The following is a 15,510-nucleotide window of genomic DNA, read 5'->3' as shown; positions in this document are numbered from 1 at the left end:
TGAAGGACAAAATTCACTGAGATGCAATTGTTTCCCAATCTCTTTTGGTGAGCAGTGGTGAATATTCCAGATGCTGTAGGACATTCTATGCTAAAGGATGCTGAACTGATGAGACTTGCCTTTAAAAAAGGTATACAAGTTTAAAAAACTTTTTAAAAGCTTTATTTAAATACTAAAGAAACATCCACTTACTGCTACTAGAGCCCAGAGGTCAAACTCTGTCCTCATTGCTAATGGTAAAAGGGTAAGAGTTATCAGCTTACCATATTTGTACATTTAAAAATCAAGTTTTATTTGGCAGCAAAATCAATTTTTAATAACAGCTTTTTTGGTTTGGATTTTTATTTTTTTGTGGCTTTTTGAAAAACTTATAAACACCTGTCACATGCAAAGACAGGAAGCTATGTCTGCTTTCAAAAGTATTTCAGACAGGCAAAAGCAAGTGTATCTTACACACTGCCAGGGGCTAGGAAGCTGGGTTCCAAAGCTGTAATTCCAGCTTTGCTGCTGACTCAGTGAGTGACCATCATGTAATCACACCGTTTCCCTTTCCTCACTCTGCAAAAGACGAGCCATATTCAGCTATCTGAAGAGAGACTGAGAGCAAGCGGAGCTGGCCCTTACATACCCTGAATTGAGGTATCATGGAATTAGCCGTGCCTAAATTTCAACAAAATCTATGTATTTTAAGCTGCTCACCTCCTATATTAGTCCCTGGATTTCAGTGCTCTTGATACATTCAGGTAGTCATGCAAATATTCGGGGGGGGGGGGGGGGGGGGGGGGGGTGTGTGGTATTTACATATACCTATTTGCATCAGTATGTGTGTCTCAGCATTGCAAGAAAAGACTGCATGCAACAAAGTATTTCCCATTTGAATGCAAGATGAGCAGAGCTGACTCTTGTCAACTGGTTTTGAAAAAAATGAGTCAAGTCAGCCTCAGAAAGAATGCAGCAGAGGGTCTTGGAATTTGTCTTCAGCCTGCAAACACCTTTTTCCAGTTTTTGGGTGTGGAATAATTCTGCTAATCTTTAAAGAACTACCCATGTCTAAGGACTGCAAAGCCATCATCTGAGCAAGAGCGCTGCTGCTGCTGGCCCTTTTCCCAGCTCTGTTAATGGCCAGGGAGCTGTTATTGTCCAGAGCTATGTCAAATAACAGACACTATGACATTTAAGAACATTCTGGTTCTACCCAAGAAGCACAGAAGCTACAGCCATGGTTTGTAACACTGCTATCAAGACAGATGATGATCACACTGCAAAATATCATTAAGCAAAATACTTGAGAGAAGAGGCAAAGCCACAAAGATCCCACACCCTGCTGCATCCCTGGAAGCTAGGAGAAGCACAGGACAGTACCAACAGATGCCCAACATGCTGGCAGAGTGGAAGAGCTACAGTTGCAGCCCTTCGTTATCCTCTTTTGCATAATCAGGATGTTCCAGGGTCAAAGAAAAAGTTTCCATCCCAAGGCCAAATCAGCACTTCACACATACAACAATGTATCTGTATATGGCATATATCCAAATGAGGTTTTGAAAAGACAGTTCACAATACCGTACATTACCGTATTTCCCCTCTCACTATCATTCCTACCAACAAAATGGATCTCTATTGTACTGAAAATTTAGTCACTGCAATGCAATAGCTTTTAAATAAATCACAACACTGGGACTATATTCCCCATATGTAGAAAGAGTTCAAGTGCTGGGAGCAATCACAAAATATTAATTTACATTTTTTCTCTCATGGGCCTGCACATAGAATTTGTTTGTAGCCTTCATTTCCCAAGGAAGTCAACGAAAACTGAGGGCTCTGCACCTACTAGGAGACAGTCATGTTTCGCAGCAGAACAATTTATTTTTCTTCAGCAATTTAAGTGACATATATATAAATATCTTACAGGTACATACACCTCACTTAAACCGATGAATAAATACAAATGTTCCATTATATATAACGTATGTTATCTATTTTGTGTATATTGTGTATATGAGTGTGCATGTATACATATTGACATATCTAATCTGCTCTGCACTGTGCATTCTACACAATACGAGCACGTATACATACAAACAGAAACAAACTCATGCTTGTGTTGCTGTACGTCTCGTGCAGAGGGTGTGTGAGGGAAGATGCTCTTAACCCAGGCCCGTACTCTCTGAAGGCAAGTTGAGGGTGCAGCCCAGCACTTGTTTATGTAACAGCAAGGTACAGCTGCAGCAAAAGGGAGACAGGAGCAAGGGCCGTCGCTGAATGTTAAAAAGGAAGAAATGCAAACAACATTAAGATATTCTGCATATTTTCTAAGCAAAGACTACTGGGGTTCCGTGTATCTGAAAATCTGATTAGGATCCTGCATCACCATACATTGTTATAACACAAATGCAGCCTGAGTCTGTATACTTGCAGTCAGGGATATGCAGCACCCTGGGGAAAAAGATAGCAGACGGGGCAGTATTAATTCTATCCAGCTTTAATTAAAGTACTAGAATACACATTTGAATTGAAGACATTGATGAAACAGGATATGTGAAAATCAGGAAAAACAACACACGTTGCGATGAAGTAACTGAGATGGGTGCTGGGCGAACATGAAGAAAAGACCCTCCCAAGCAAGGACATCCACAGATTAAATATTTTTTTTTTAAAAGGCTGTTTTGCAGAGAATTTCATAATCAAAAATGTAATCACAAAAACTACCTTATGCTGCAGTGTCCCATTTAGGGGATTAGGATAGTAATCACAATCTGCCCCAAGCAGCTCTGTCCCAGCATCCAAGCCCTGCACACATTAGAAATTACATTCTTGTTTTGATAAAGAGAATTCTAATGCAACTTAATGAAGTCATGCAAAGCAAGCCTTTTAAAAGTCAGGGAGATCGTATGCAGAGGTCCCAGAGGTATCAAACAGCCTTGGTAATTTTATTTAAGTCAGGCAGTTCAGAATATGAAAATCTGTAAGACTGAATGTAGGATGAATTCAAAATTTCCCAGGTATGCCAAGGGAGCAGATGGCTTCTGAATCCTTGAGATTTGCCAAAAGGATGTGTAAATGTGAATGATACATTGCTGGATTTTGTTCTTTTTTACAGAGAGATCTGTGTTTACGTGCAGTGTAGCAGAAAAGAAAAAAAAAGGACAGGTCGTGTCTCTTGATATTATCCCTTCCAGAAGAAATGGATAAAGAATGGATCAAAACATGGTGTCAGTGAATGAGTTAATGCATGCCACAACCTAGAGATACCAGAGTGGGGGGAACAGAAATGGCAATGAGGAGGCATTAACATGGGCACTCCCAATGTAATATAGTCCTAAACCTAACCTTAACAGAAGCTTCAGGTTTTTTAATGTTTTCTCCACTGTTTTATATTATTTGTGTCCTTGGAAACTATCATCAGGCAAATAAATAATCTCTATTGATTATTTATATATTTTTTTGTTATTTTTTCAAGGCAACCGGAGATGTCATTCCCCATTTCTACCACAGAAGGAAAATAACAGTAAATTATAGATTAGGAGAAACCTCCCCAAAATCTGAAACATCTAAAGAGATATGCCTTAACAGAATCAAAGATTGCCACCAGCAACAGATGTAAAACCCCAGCAGATTGCAGACTTGGGTTTCAGGCCCTAGCTGGAAAAATACACCTGCAGTATGCAGTGTAAATAGACTGAATCACGGCTGCTAATCCAGGAGCGGTTACTGACACCGAACTGCATAACGACTCTGCTGTTACGCCTAGCACCACGACAGGTCTTACCCACAGCATTTAGCTTTGCTGGTGATGTGGGAATTGGGACTAAAAGTAGGAAATGGGGGGGAAATGCTGTCTTGAAGTACAGAAATGCACCTTCACGCTGCAAAGCATAAACACAGCCACCTCCCTCCCTGACAACTTCTTCAGATGAGCCGAAGGCATGGAATACCTGGCTCCTGCACCATGACATGCATCTCTGGTCCTTTTGGGGATGAAGGGAAGACGATGATACTGGTGTGCCAATGGCCAGCTTTATTTGCATGTTCCCTGCATGGCTGTGGACTGCCATGACTGGTAGCACTTTAATCTCACTGCAGCTAGGCAAAGTCCACAGCGGGGCTCAGAGGAGATGGGAAGGGATGCAAAAGGGAAATATGATATGAAAGGTTAGGAAAATGATGGCAGTGGATCACCTGGGAAGTGCTGCGGGGAGGGAGGAGGAGGGGGGGAAGGGACAAAGGACAAGGGGTCTGTTTTTCCCTTTCCCCTCATACCTTGCGTTTCCGATCTGCCCTAGAGATTTTCCGTTGCCTTTTCCTCTCCTTCTCAAGGTTTCTCTCCCTTTCTTCAAGTTCAGACTCTCGAACTTTTTTAATGGAAGCAGCTGCATGAGCCATTTTGAAGAGGAAAACACCAGCTCCAAGGAAGCCGTTTCCAGCACACGCAGCTATCCAGGTGATTTATTTTTTCTGCAAGGGCATTGGCTGCAAGCCAGAACTTCACAGTGTAATCCACTCTTCCTCCTCCAGCACCCCAGAAAAGGTCACAGATCCACTCCAGCCTCTGCAGCACCCATAACTCAGAAGCATGAGAGCCACGTCCACACACGCAGTGTGCGAAAGTGCTCACAGCCACACACACAAAATCAGAGAGCAGCTGGCAAATATCTGCTTGCAGGTTGCAGGCTGTGACTGCGAGTGAAGACAAGCTTCAGACTTAGCTAAGGAGTTAAAAAAAAAAAAAAGAAAAAGAAAATTTGGCCTTTAAACACACATCAAATTGGAAAGGTCTTTTGGGATTCCTCTAGATAGGCTGCGTCTTCTGACTGGGAGGAAGGCTCCACTTCAGCATCACCACCAGCTGGGGGAGGGGGCAGCTCCCTTCAGCTTCTCACATCGCCTTTACGCAGGGTGAGAAGAAAATGGTGCAGTCTGACTTGCTGCTGCTGCTGCGACTCTGTGCTGGAGCTCAGCAGAGGCTTCTCCTGCTCTTCTCCTCCTCACAATCTTCCTTTACTGCTGAGTCGGTCGATAGGAAGGCAGGAGCAGAAGCTGCCAGGCTCTGAGAGACCAGCCTCAGCCTGCTCACCTGCAGGCAGCATGGAGAGCCGCCTGGAAACCGTTTGCAATAGTCAAGTCCTCATTGTGCCTTTATGCAGCCACGTGAGGCTGCATCAGGAGAGCTGCATTAAGCAGCGAACCAAACGCGGCAAGGAGGGGGATGCTGCTTGGGGAAGCACGCAGCGTAATCTGGGCTCAGCCTGCCCCGCTCAGCTCAACTCCACAGAGGTAAAAATAATACTGCCGAGTGTGCTGCTCATTATTATTCAATGCTAAAAACTGTTTTCAGACACTTCCTAAGACAACTTACGAAGAAGCCCTGTGTTGAAGATGGAGAATGATTATAGATGTAGACCAACAGAGACATGTTGTTAATTAGACTCCCCCTTGTCATCTTCCCCCCAGATATCATTTGGGTTTGGGACATTAATTTATAGCATTAATATCAGAGACAGATGGGTCTGTCATTCCCTCGTTGCTTATCCCTCTGCTAAAACCAGTATATCAAAGCTCTGCTCCTGCCTCCCTGGGTAACTGTTATCACTATTAGCGTCAAGCATTTATTCATCAAAATAGGACACAGATAGATAAAAAGAGCCTTTGCATTAGTTCCTGGCAGGCAGCGGAGCACATCTCAACTCCCACCAACACCACTGATCCAGCCTCTTCCAGGCAGGTCCTGAGGGAGAGGACTGCAACATGCCAATGCAGCACAAATGTCTGCATCCCTGGCTTAGCCACCCTAGGGGAGCTAGGGATATGGGACCTCACTGATGGCAGCACCAAAAATCACCGAACCAAAGCAACAATTCTCTTAGCCAGGTTTCCCTCTGCAATATATTCCTTGGTTTCAGACTGAATTTGACTGAATGGCCACTAAACCTGAGCACCATGAATTTCACTCTAACACAGCACCACCAAGTCAGTAACAGACGTCCTGTGAGCTCTTCATGTGACAACAGCTCATAGACCGGGCCAAATCCCAAACTTGTGTTATTTTTGTACCCACAGAACATGGTTGTTTTCAGCTCACATCGACCAAGACCATTTATTATTACCAGGGAACTAATCACTCTTGATGGCGTGTGTTTTTACTATAAGGTTGCACTTTGAGAATTTCAAAAATTCCAAATTTTCACAGATTCCTTGTATATGGAAACTAGGAAGCACTATAAAGGCAACTTTAAAACAGGCATCTGGTTTGTGTTTGAGCCAGCAATCTGTGCATTCGATCAAAAATGTAAGATGACATCAGAACAAGTAGGGTACAGAGTGCCAGCCAACCTTTTTTCCGGTTCCTCTCTACATACAGGCTGGTTTTCTCACAGTTGTTCCCATTTGTGAGAAACTAGGCTACACAAAACTAATGGCTGAAACACAAACAGTAGCTGCAGCAACAGCCACCAGCAAAGTGAGACCGGTGGAGGCAGCCACAGGGATAAAATAAAGGAGAAAATGGAATTCTTTAACAGGCCTGTAGCTTACCCTTGCCTTCTTGCCATTGTATGAACCTCACAGGTAGCACCACTTGTAAACCAGCACTTAAACAGCTGGTAATCTAGAACTCTACCTTCCTGATACAGTGGGAAAGCATGCATCTTCCCAACCTTTCCATGGGATCTTAGGCAAGAAATCTGAAAATAAGACCAAATCACAGGCCACCACACTTAAAAATCCTGGTCATAGGATTTCTTAAATCACAGTTCAAAGTTTCCTCAAGCCACTGAATACTTCAATCCTGATACGTAGTGCACAGACAAGGTTTGTTACACAGGAAGGTTTATAGGAATTATGATTATTAAACAATACATCATCTTTTGATGATTAATATGTGCAGGCTCATCAGCTCAGTCTCAAATAATTATTCTTTCAGAAAACTCACTTAAAAGTTGAAAAAAGGACTTGATGTACTTTGTAACCCATGCTACGTGAGAGAAAAACATCAGACACTTGAATTGAACAACTGGTGCCAAGTACGACAAAATGAAACAGCAAATATTCTTTAGGAGGTCACTGGCAAAGAACTTCAGATCACGTCTATGAGTTCACTATTATGTCTCCTAAACATTTTCCCCCTAACCTCAAGGAGGCATAAAAATATTTTTTGGGGGAAGTAATTTTCAATAGATTATTTTGGAAAGAACATATCCAGTCTGGGGAAAAGAACATAAAGTATGTATCACCACTTGACACAGCTAATGTCCCTGCAGGAAAGAAGTGTTCTGTTTTAAGACAGAAAGATTTTTCCTAACGGAAGTAGAAAATGGCTTGTCATTGCCCTGTGTATACAGATCTTAACAAAAAGAAATCATTCTTTGGACATCAATCTGAAGATTAAATTTTCAAGATCTGTTCAGTAAAAATGGAAACTGAGCAATTTTCCCCTAAACACAGAAAACGTATTGTGAAGCTGCTACATAAGAAAAACAGAATATACAGTGATGCTACCACAAACGGTATGTAGGAGGGGAGTGGGAGCGTGGGCAGGTGCACAATAACATAGAAAGAACACAGTACCAGAAAAAGGGTGGCTTTTCTCTAAAAAGCATTTGTCATCATTAGCTCTGAATGTAGAAATATATAAGTCATGAGATTCAACAAATTCCCATTTGGGATAATAAAGTTTATAAGACTTGAACCCATACAAAGTCTTGCGTGATTTGTGAATAGGCTGCGAGCAACTAACCTCACTATGAGGTCCACAGGTGTGTGGGTGCATTATTAGGGTTACAGCTCCCTTCTGCCTGATTTACAAACCGGCATAAAGCATTAACTTCCTGACCTGATCTCCTAATTCCAGTCTCCAGGCTTTGTTGTTTTAACCTGATCCACCAGCTGAGACAAAAGGCTACTGCACTGCAGTGCTTTACTAGCCACAGCTATATTCAGCACTTGGTTTTAACTGCCAGCTTTCAGGTGGAGAGACATGATTTGCTGAGCAAATCAGCATTTTCTGTCTATAGAAACCTACCAGATGAAAATCAACAGTAATTGAGTACAAGAGGAGAGGATGTAAACAAGTGATTATCTTCCTTGAAGCATATCCACTAACAGGGGTCCATCTCATAAAGATGAGGTTCTCTCCACATAAATCATGTGGGCAGCGCAAAAACCAAGTTAAAACCAAGCTGAGAAATAATGCCAAAAAGCATGACTGAAATCTATTCCCATCATTTACCAAAAAAGGGAGGCAGTGATGGGGTAGGAAAAGCCTTTCATGCCTCAGAGCCAGGATGGAGACTGTTCTTTCCAGTTCTAAGCTGCTAGCACATTCAGAAAATAGGCTGGAAATCAAAATTCAAACAGCTAAAAATGGGAAAGGGCTGTCCCAGTCAATAGTTTGGTAGCCATGAAAGCTGGGCAATTCGACCTTTTGTTTAGTGTTGTGGAGGACCCTTCTGAACAAGGCAGACCGCAATTCTGCAGGGGAGCTGCGTTCCCTCTGCAGTGATGCACTGCCTAATTTGTGCACAATATCTAACTAGTACATCTAGGTGTTATTTTGCAACCATACAACAACTGTCTCTGTCCTTACAAGTTGTGCAGAGATTTAAACTCCCCCTCCTTGCTGAAAGGCAGGACACGTTAGACCAGCCTTGTTGATGTGGATGCACAGCCCTAGTGGCCTAGAAACCTGAGAACACAGACTCAAAGATTTAGCTCACCTCTACCCAGAAGCACAAACGTCGACCTATCTCTCTGCTGTCATTCTCATGAGGTTAAATGTCAGAGGTAGGCATCCTTGTCCCTCTGGTCAGGAAACTCTTCCTGGACACTTCCTCGTGAGGGATAAGGATGGAAACGATGGAATATTTTTGATAGGGACCAAAATACTTGGTGTTCCAGAGCAGCGTAACAATGTACTTAATTCAACTATTTAAAGCAATTTGGATGGCTTGTGCATATTAACATATTTAGCCACTTTAATATCTACAGAATTACACATTCCAAGGAAATTCCAAGGGCAAAATAATTCTTGTGGAAAGTAAAAGCACATAGCTAACTATGGAAGTATATGCTACATTTATAAATTGCCTCCTGTCTCACTGACTGTTTAATCCACACCCTTATTTATAAGTTATACAGGTAGCAATTGCCCTAATTCTGAAGGTACACTAACCCTGGAAGTGTGTTAGCAATCACATGTCCACGCTATATAGGTCTCACTTTATATTTTCCTGAAAGAAAAAATAAAAAAGTTTAAAAAGGCTCTACACTCTCTCAATCTCATGTTACTGAATACGTGAAGACAATGTGTTCCAGAAAGTTCTAGGCTGGAAATTAGTGTCACTGAACTGGTACTAAAAAAATTATATATAAAGTTACATGCTGGCTTTTTTTTTTTTTTTTTGTACCTTGATTACATCTATTTTATTAATTGAAAGGCGACAATACAGAACAAGAAATGAAAAAGGGCAAGTTATGGCACATATATTAATAGACATAAATCAGACCAGTCTCAATGTCTTTCCCTTCTTTTCTGTTACACCACCTGGGTACAATTGACAGCACTGACACATTTAGTGGTCAGTACAAAAAGCACATTACAGATGACACAGGAATATTTGCAATACCATACCCTCCCTTGCACAGCGGGTTGCTGTCTTAAAGGTGTTCAGTTCAACACTGCCAAACGTCAAATGTAATTAATAATTACACCAGAAAAAAAAAAGAGATACTGCTTAGCTACCCTCATCTTGAAAAAGCGACTGAGAAAACTCATCTACTCTTAGAAAATTATTTCTTCCTCTATCACAGATGAAAAAAACTGAGATTGTATGGTTACATTTGCTCCTAAGAACGTAATCACTGTGGGATGAGAGTCTTCTGTCCCCAGCAGTGGCCAAAAATCAGATACCTAGCAAGGGGTAGAAGAGAGAAAACTTAGATGATATTTTCAAGTACTCTCGTGGCTTCTGGTCATTTCAGACTGATGGGCATCTGTGCTAGACATTTCAATTTATATGGTCATCCTCACAGGCTGTTTCCCATGAACTTATTCAGTCTCTTTCTGAACCTTTCCAAGTTTCCAGCATCCATGGCATATTAAGGCAGAGTTCTGCAGTTAACTACACATTCAAAGTACTATTGTCACCGTAAGCACTAAGAGATCAGCAAAGGCAAGATAAAATATGTGTCATTCTCAAATCACAAAAGTCCTTGCAGTCATCCTTTATTACTGTCCAAGCTGTGCCATGACAAAGCAATGCTTTGCACACACCACCAACTTTCTGAACACCAAAAATAGGATTTAGAAAAACCCTTCAGAGACTGATGTCTCCGGTTTAAATAAATACACCAGTTTTGAGGTAAAGACATTCCAGCTGTACCAAAGTTAGCAATTCAAGAAGCATATTTTTTTTATCAGAATCCTAAATAAACTAGATAGTCACTTCTGGCAAGAGTGCTCATTTTGCAGTATTCTGATGACAGCTAAGTTGCATTAATTCTAAATATTGTTCCACTTATTTTAGTTTTCATATGGATTGAAAATATTGATGTTGCATTCTATTTTAACCAAGTCAAAGAGGGCTTCACCCAATAGCTCACTAAGGGCAACAGCAGACATTTTATTAATTTAAATGGACTTTGGATCATGACCATAATCATTTAATTCAACACTATATCGTGCCTCCTCATCTTCCTTCCTGCCCTATCTTCTTTCATCTTTGAATATTGTGTTCAGTTTTGATCTTGTGAGTAAAGAAGCTGCTATTAATACAAAGAAGGAGCTGAGGAATCAATTCTGAAGGTGTTGCAGATCTGCCATGTCCAAGTCCCAAAACCCACAGTGTGTTCCTCAGGCTCCCACCTGACACTCACTAGTGACTGCACTTACATCTGCTGGACCCGCTGCAAAGAGATCGGCCACTGGCCCATGCAGGGCCCCCTCTCCTGCAGGGGCAGCTTGCCAATCTAGTCTCTGCTCTGCTGACACCACAAGTGAGGCCACCCACAGCCAAAAACAGGGCAGCTTGTTGAGGTCTGCATCATCCTGCTTGCTCCCCAGCTACCACCTAGTGTCATGGACAAGCGGTCCAACACCCTGAGAGAACGCTCCTGTCCCTGATCCCATGAGGTGGGTACCTGCCTCGTCATTGTGAGCAGATGTAGGCTTTCTAGCTGGAAGACAAGAAAGCTGAAGGGAGCAGCTAAGACTTGTGAGCTTTTGATTTTTATGATAAAAATAAGTGGTTTAATTTTTTTTTGCTTGAATGTCTTCCCATATAATGATCTGGCCTGTTCTCAGAAGGCTTTTTTCCATCTTTTTTTCTGAGCATTTTCATTATAGCCAGATACTGCTGAATTACATTAGTTCTGAAAGACAGGGCATATTTTAAGCTCAAGGGTAATTACCTGAAAAAAAGTCACAGAAAGCAAGTTGTATGCTGAAAGGTACTTGCATATAGTTCACTTGTGTCCCTGATGGATCAATCCTACCACTTGTGATTAAAAAGTCCTATTACTTGTTTTCCCAGAAACCAGGGGAGTCTTTCCAATGAGCTGTCTGAAAAGTCAAGTGGAGGGCTCTTGATTCTAACCCCACTAACTTAGCTGATGTAATATTATCCTGTTACAATAATGTGGCTGGACTACAGTGTTGTATGTAATATAACCAATTTAACAGGAACATTTGTTGATCTGGAAACAGAATTCCATTATCTCAAAGCTAATCACTTTGGGGTGCTGTAAATAAAATAACTTTCCAAATGATAACAATACAACAAATAATTATGCCTGGGCAACAAAAGCATATAACAGGAAAACCTACTTGGTAGCCACTGCATTGGAAGTCTGTAAGCCAGCGTGACCCAGATCTCATCCACTTTAAATCCTTTCAGTTGCAATCTAGATGCTGCACATAATCAGCTCTGCTTAAGCATCCTTGCTCTTACATGTATAAGTCCTGCCTGCACTTCAGTGTTGGACTAGGTCACATGGATTCACATTTGAATGGGCTCTATCTACCTTGAATTAAAAGATTCCATGTCCATAGCTATCAAAACAAAGACTTGATTGCTACCTATACAAATATTATTGTATATATGTTTGTATACGTAGCAGTCTGACCCCCAAAATGAGCCTTCCAAAATTAAAGATGGCTTACAAAACAAGCAATTGTCTTTCACAGTTTGTTTCAGTTTGCAAAGTATAGAAGGAGAGTATAACCAAGTGATGTGCCTTTATATTTCCGCCTACTGTGTATATGGTCTTTAAAGGGCATTTCCATCACCAACATACCATCAGGACTAATGACACGGTTAGATTTCACCTACCCACCTGCAATCTGGCTTGCAGCCTGAGTGCTTAGGCCGCAAGAGTGGATATCAAAACTAAAGTGACTACACACAACCACTCCTAAGAAAGATTCTAACTACACAATTTCCAAAACACATCAGCAATAATGCACCTTAAGTAACAACCTGCAGAAGCCTAGTATGCCTGCTCTAAAGCCAATAATTTCTCTTGTGCTTGTTTGATGTAATAAAAACATAAACAAGAGTTAGATAGCACATTGCTTCAGCAAATACTTATGGCAAAGAGATGTATCGTTTGTCTTCCAAGCACACTTTCCCACTTATAACAAGAAAACACCTATCTGATACTTGTTTATGAAAACACAGGATAAAATTTTGTATTATGGATTCTCAAAGACTATTTTTAGATACTCCTCAAATTAACAACCACATTAAGCACATAAACATACGAAACTCTTCTTCTAAACTAGGTATTTTTCTTCTTTTCCTCACAAAAGGTTGAGATTCCTTCACATTCAGAGTCTCTCCCCCCGCACAGAAATAACTTTAGAGGTTCCAGTGTCTGCCCAAAGCAATCTATAGAACAGCTTTAACGCCCACAGGGCGCTGAATGCCTCTGCCCTGCACACACACTGCCAAACCCTGCCGTTAGCACGCGTTCATTTGCCCGGGACAGAAAAAGCACGGAAGGCATTTACTGCAGAGCGAATCCCCAGGAGGAGAGCTCTCGGCTCCCCCAGAGCTGCCGGGCACCTTCGGCAGCGCTCACCACTTGGTGCTCACGGGGACAGGGCGGCGGGGCGAAGGGGACCGGCGGCGGGGCGGGCGGGCAGCACCATGGAGAGCGCCCGGCGCCGCCTGCCCGCCCGGCCTGCCGGGAGCGCCACGGGGCCCGCCGGCCCCCTCCGCCCGCCCGCGTTCGTGCCCGTTTACAACTGCGGCCCAACCGCTCTCGGATGTAACGTGGGGCCCCGGCAACGAGCGGTGTGGCTGGCCCGCGGCGCTGCTGCGAGCTCACCACCCCAGGCTTCTGCTCACCTCCGAAACCCCCTGCTCGGATCCTGCAAGGGGGACAAAAAGCAGAGAGACCACGAAGAACCTTCACATTCCTAGTGAAATAATTTTGCCAGTGGTGAATGCTAGGTCTCGAAAACGACTAATACATTTGGACTAAAAGCCGAGGTCTAGAACAGCTAAAAAGTCAAATTCCAAATCCAAGCCAGCCAGCTCTGATTACTGTGGCATATGCTAATTTCTGTGGAAAACAGGCAGTCAAGCTAAGCACAAACTGTCCCCGCTCCCGCCGCCAGGGCCTGCGGAATGCAGAGCAAATGAGCGGCGAACGATCCCCCTCCCCTGGTCACGCAGCGCTAAGGCAGCGGTAGGTTCCTATAGCTATTGCAATTTTGCAGCAGCCCAAGCACAAAGTTTTGGGATGGCTAAAATACACCCTTGCTCTAGCTGCAAATGCCGCGCTAAGCATCCAGGTTCACCTAAGTATTTAGTCTGTTCGGGACACCAACAGTAATCCTTATCCACAGGTGTATTTTCCCATGTAACTTTCTGAGAAGCTCTGAAACAGCTTGCCAAGGATAACTGGATAGGGTTTAATTAACTAACTTGTAAATTCCCCTGCGGTAAAATCCTGCTAAAAACAAGATGAAATGCACTGACACTGGTAACCAAGAGGTGGTAAATGACTAACTTCATGACAGAAAGGTCCTACTGTACATATTCTGCCTCCATTCCACTGTCCTACCACCGTTTGGATAGGGTAGATCAGGGTAAGATGGAGCAAGATGCTCTCTGTATCACCTACACCATGAAAGCCTTGGTGGCCCAAAGATACAGACTACTAGGGAATTTCTACACAAAGCACCCAAGAAGATCCAAATGCCCCTGAGGTAGCAGAAGCGGAGACTGGTGACAAGTAGCATTCCTCAGGGGTCCATTGGGACCAGCGCTGTTCAACATCTTTGTCAGCGACATGGACAGTAGGATTGAGCGCATCCTCAGCAATATTGCCAACACCACCAAGCTGTGTGGTGTGGTTGACATGCTGGAGGGAAGGGATGCCATCCAGGGAGACCTTGGCAAGCTTGAGAGGTGGGCCTCTGCAAAGCTCATGGAGTTCAACAAGGCCAAGTGCAAAGTCCTGCACCTGGGTCAGGACAACTCCCAGTATCAAGACAGACTGGGAGGAGAATGGATTAAAAGCAACCCTGAGGAGAAGGACCTGGGGGTGCTGGTGGATGAAAAGCTCAGCATGGGGCCTGATAATACACACTTGCAGCCCAAAAAGCCAACCAAATCCTAGGCTGCATCAAAAGAAGCATGACCAGCTTGTCAAGGGAGGCAATTCTCCCCCTCTACTCCACTGTGGTGAGACCTCACCTGGAGTACTGCTTTCAGCTCTGGAGTACCCAACAGAAGAAGGACATGGACTTGTTGGAGCGAGTCCAGAGGAGGGTCACAAATATGATCAGAAGGCTGGAGCACCCCTCCTATGAAGACAGGCTGAAAGAGTTGGGGCTGTTCAGCCTGGAGAAGAGAAGGCTCCGGGGAAACCTTATAGCAGCCTGCCAGTGCCTAAGAGGGCTGACAGGAAAGCTGGAGAGGGACTTTTTACAAGAGTAGGTAGTTTACAAGCAATAGGACAAGGGGGGATGGTTTTAAACTAAAAGAGGAGCAATTTAAATTAGATATTAGGAAGTTCTTCACTATGAGGGTGGTGAGGCGCTGGCAGAGGCTGCCCATAGCAGCTGTGGGTTCCCCATCCCTGGCAGTGCTCAAGGTCAGGCTGGATGGGGCTTGTAGCCACCTGGTCTAATGGAAGATGTCCCTGTCCATGGCAGGGTGTGGGAACTAAAGGATCTGTAAGGTCCCTTCCAATCCAAACGGTTCTGTGATTCTATGAAATGAAGAAACATTTTCTTTATGTGATAGATAAAAGCCAGAACACAATGTCTAATGACCAAACCCAGCGACAGGCCTCTGACCAGCGTATAACCCACTACTGAAGGCCCTGCCTCATGAGCTTATGCTGGTCTTGGATTAACAGTCTACATTCTTCAGGAAGCACCTGGCAGGTGACCTTTTAAAAGTATTTCACAAGCTATTACAGGTACCTTTTATAAATAACATCAGTTTTAAAACAGTCATTTTTGAGTCAGATAAAGATAAACTCCTCCGAAATTACAGGGAATGT

At 43.2% G+C, this 15,510-nt stretch overlaps 1 protein-coding gene across 39 annotated transcripts in view; it reads right to left on the bottom strand.

Annotated features, from left to right (window-relative positions):
* Positions 1-15,510, bottom strand: part of ANK2 (ankyrin 2) — a 382,388-nt gene that overhangs the window by 194,870 nt on the left and 172,008 nt on the right. For 5 of the 39 annotated variants that reach the window (XM_056356521.1, XM_056356513.1, XM_056356562.1 and 2 more), the window contains exon 1: positions 4,258-5,126. The exons of 16 other annotated variants lie outside the window; for them this stretch is intronic. In XM_056356521.1, coding sequence (XP_056212496.1) covers positions 4,258-4,380 — 123 coding nt within the window. In that variant the 5' untranslated portion in view covers positions 4,381-5,126. Of the gene's footprint in view, positions 1-4,257; positions 5,149-15,510 lie in introns of those variants that run through there. 18 more of the 39 variants (XM_056356354.1, XM_056356385.1, XM_056356395.1 and 15 more) reach the window with 8 other exon arrangements.

The sequence above is a fragment of the Falco biarmicus genome, chromosome 1, assembly GCF_023638135.1.
Source record: "Falco biarmicus isolate bFalBia1 chromosome 1, bFalBia1.pri, whole genome shotgun sequence".
NCBI lineage: Eukaryota > Metazoa > Chordata > Aves > Falconiformes > Falconidae > Falco > Falco biarmicus.
This window is presented reverse-complemented; position numbering and strand designations above follow the sequence as displayed.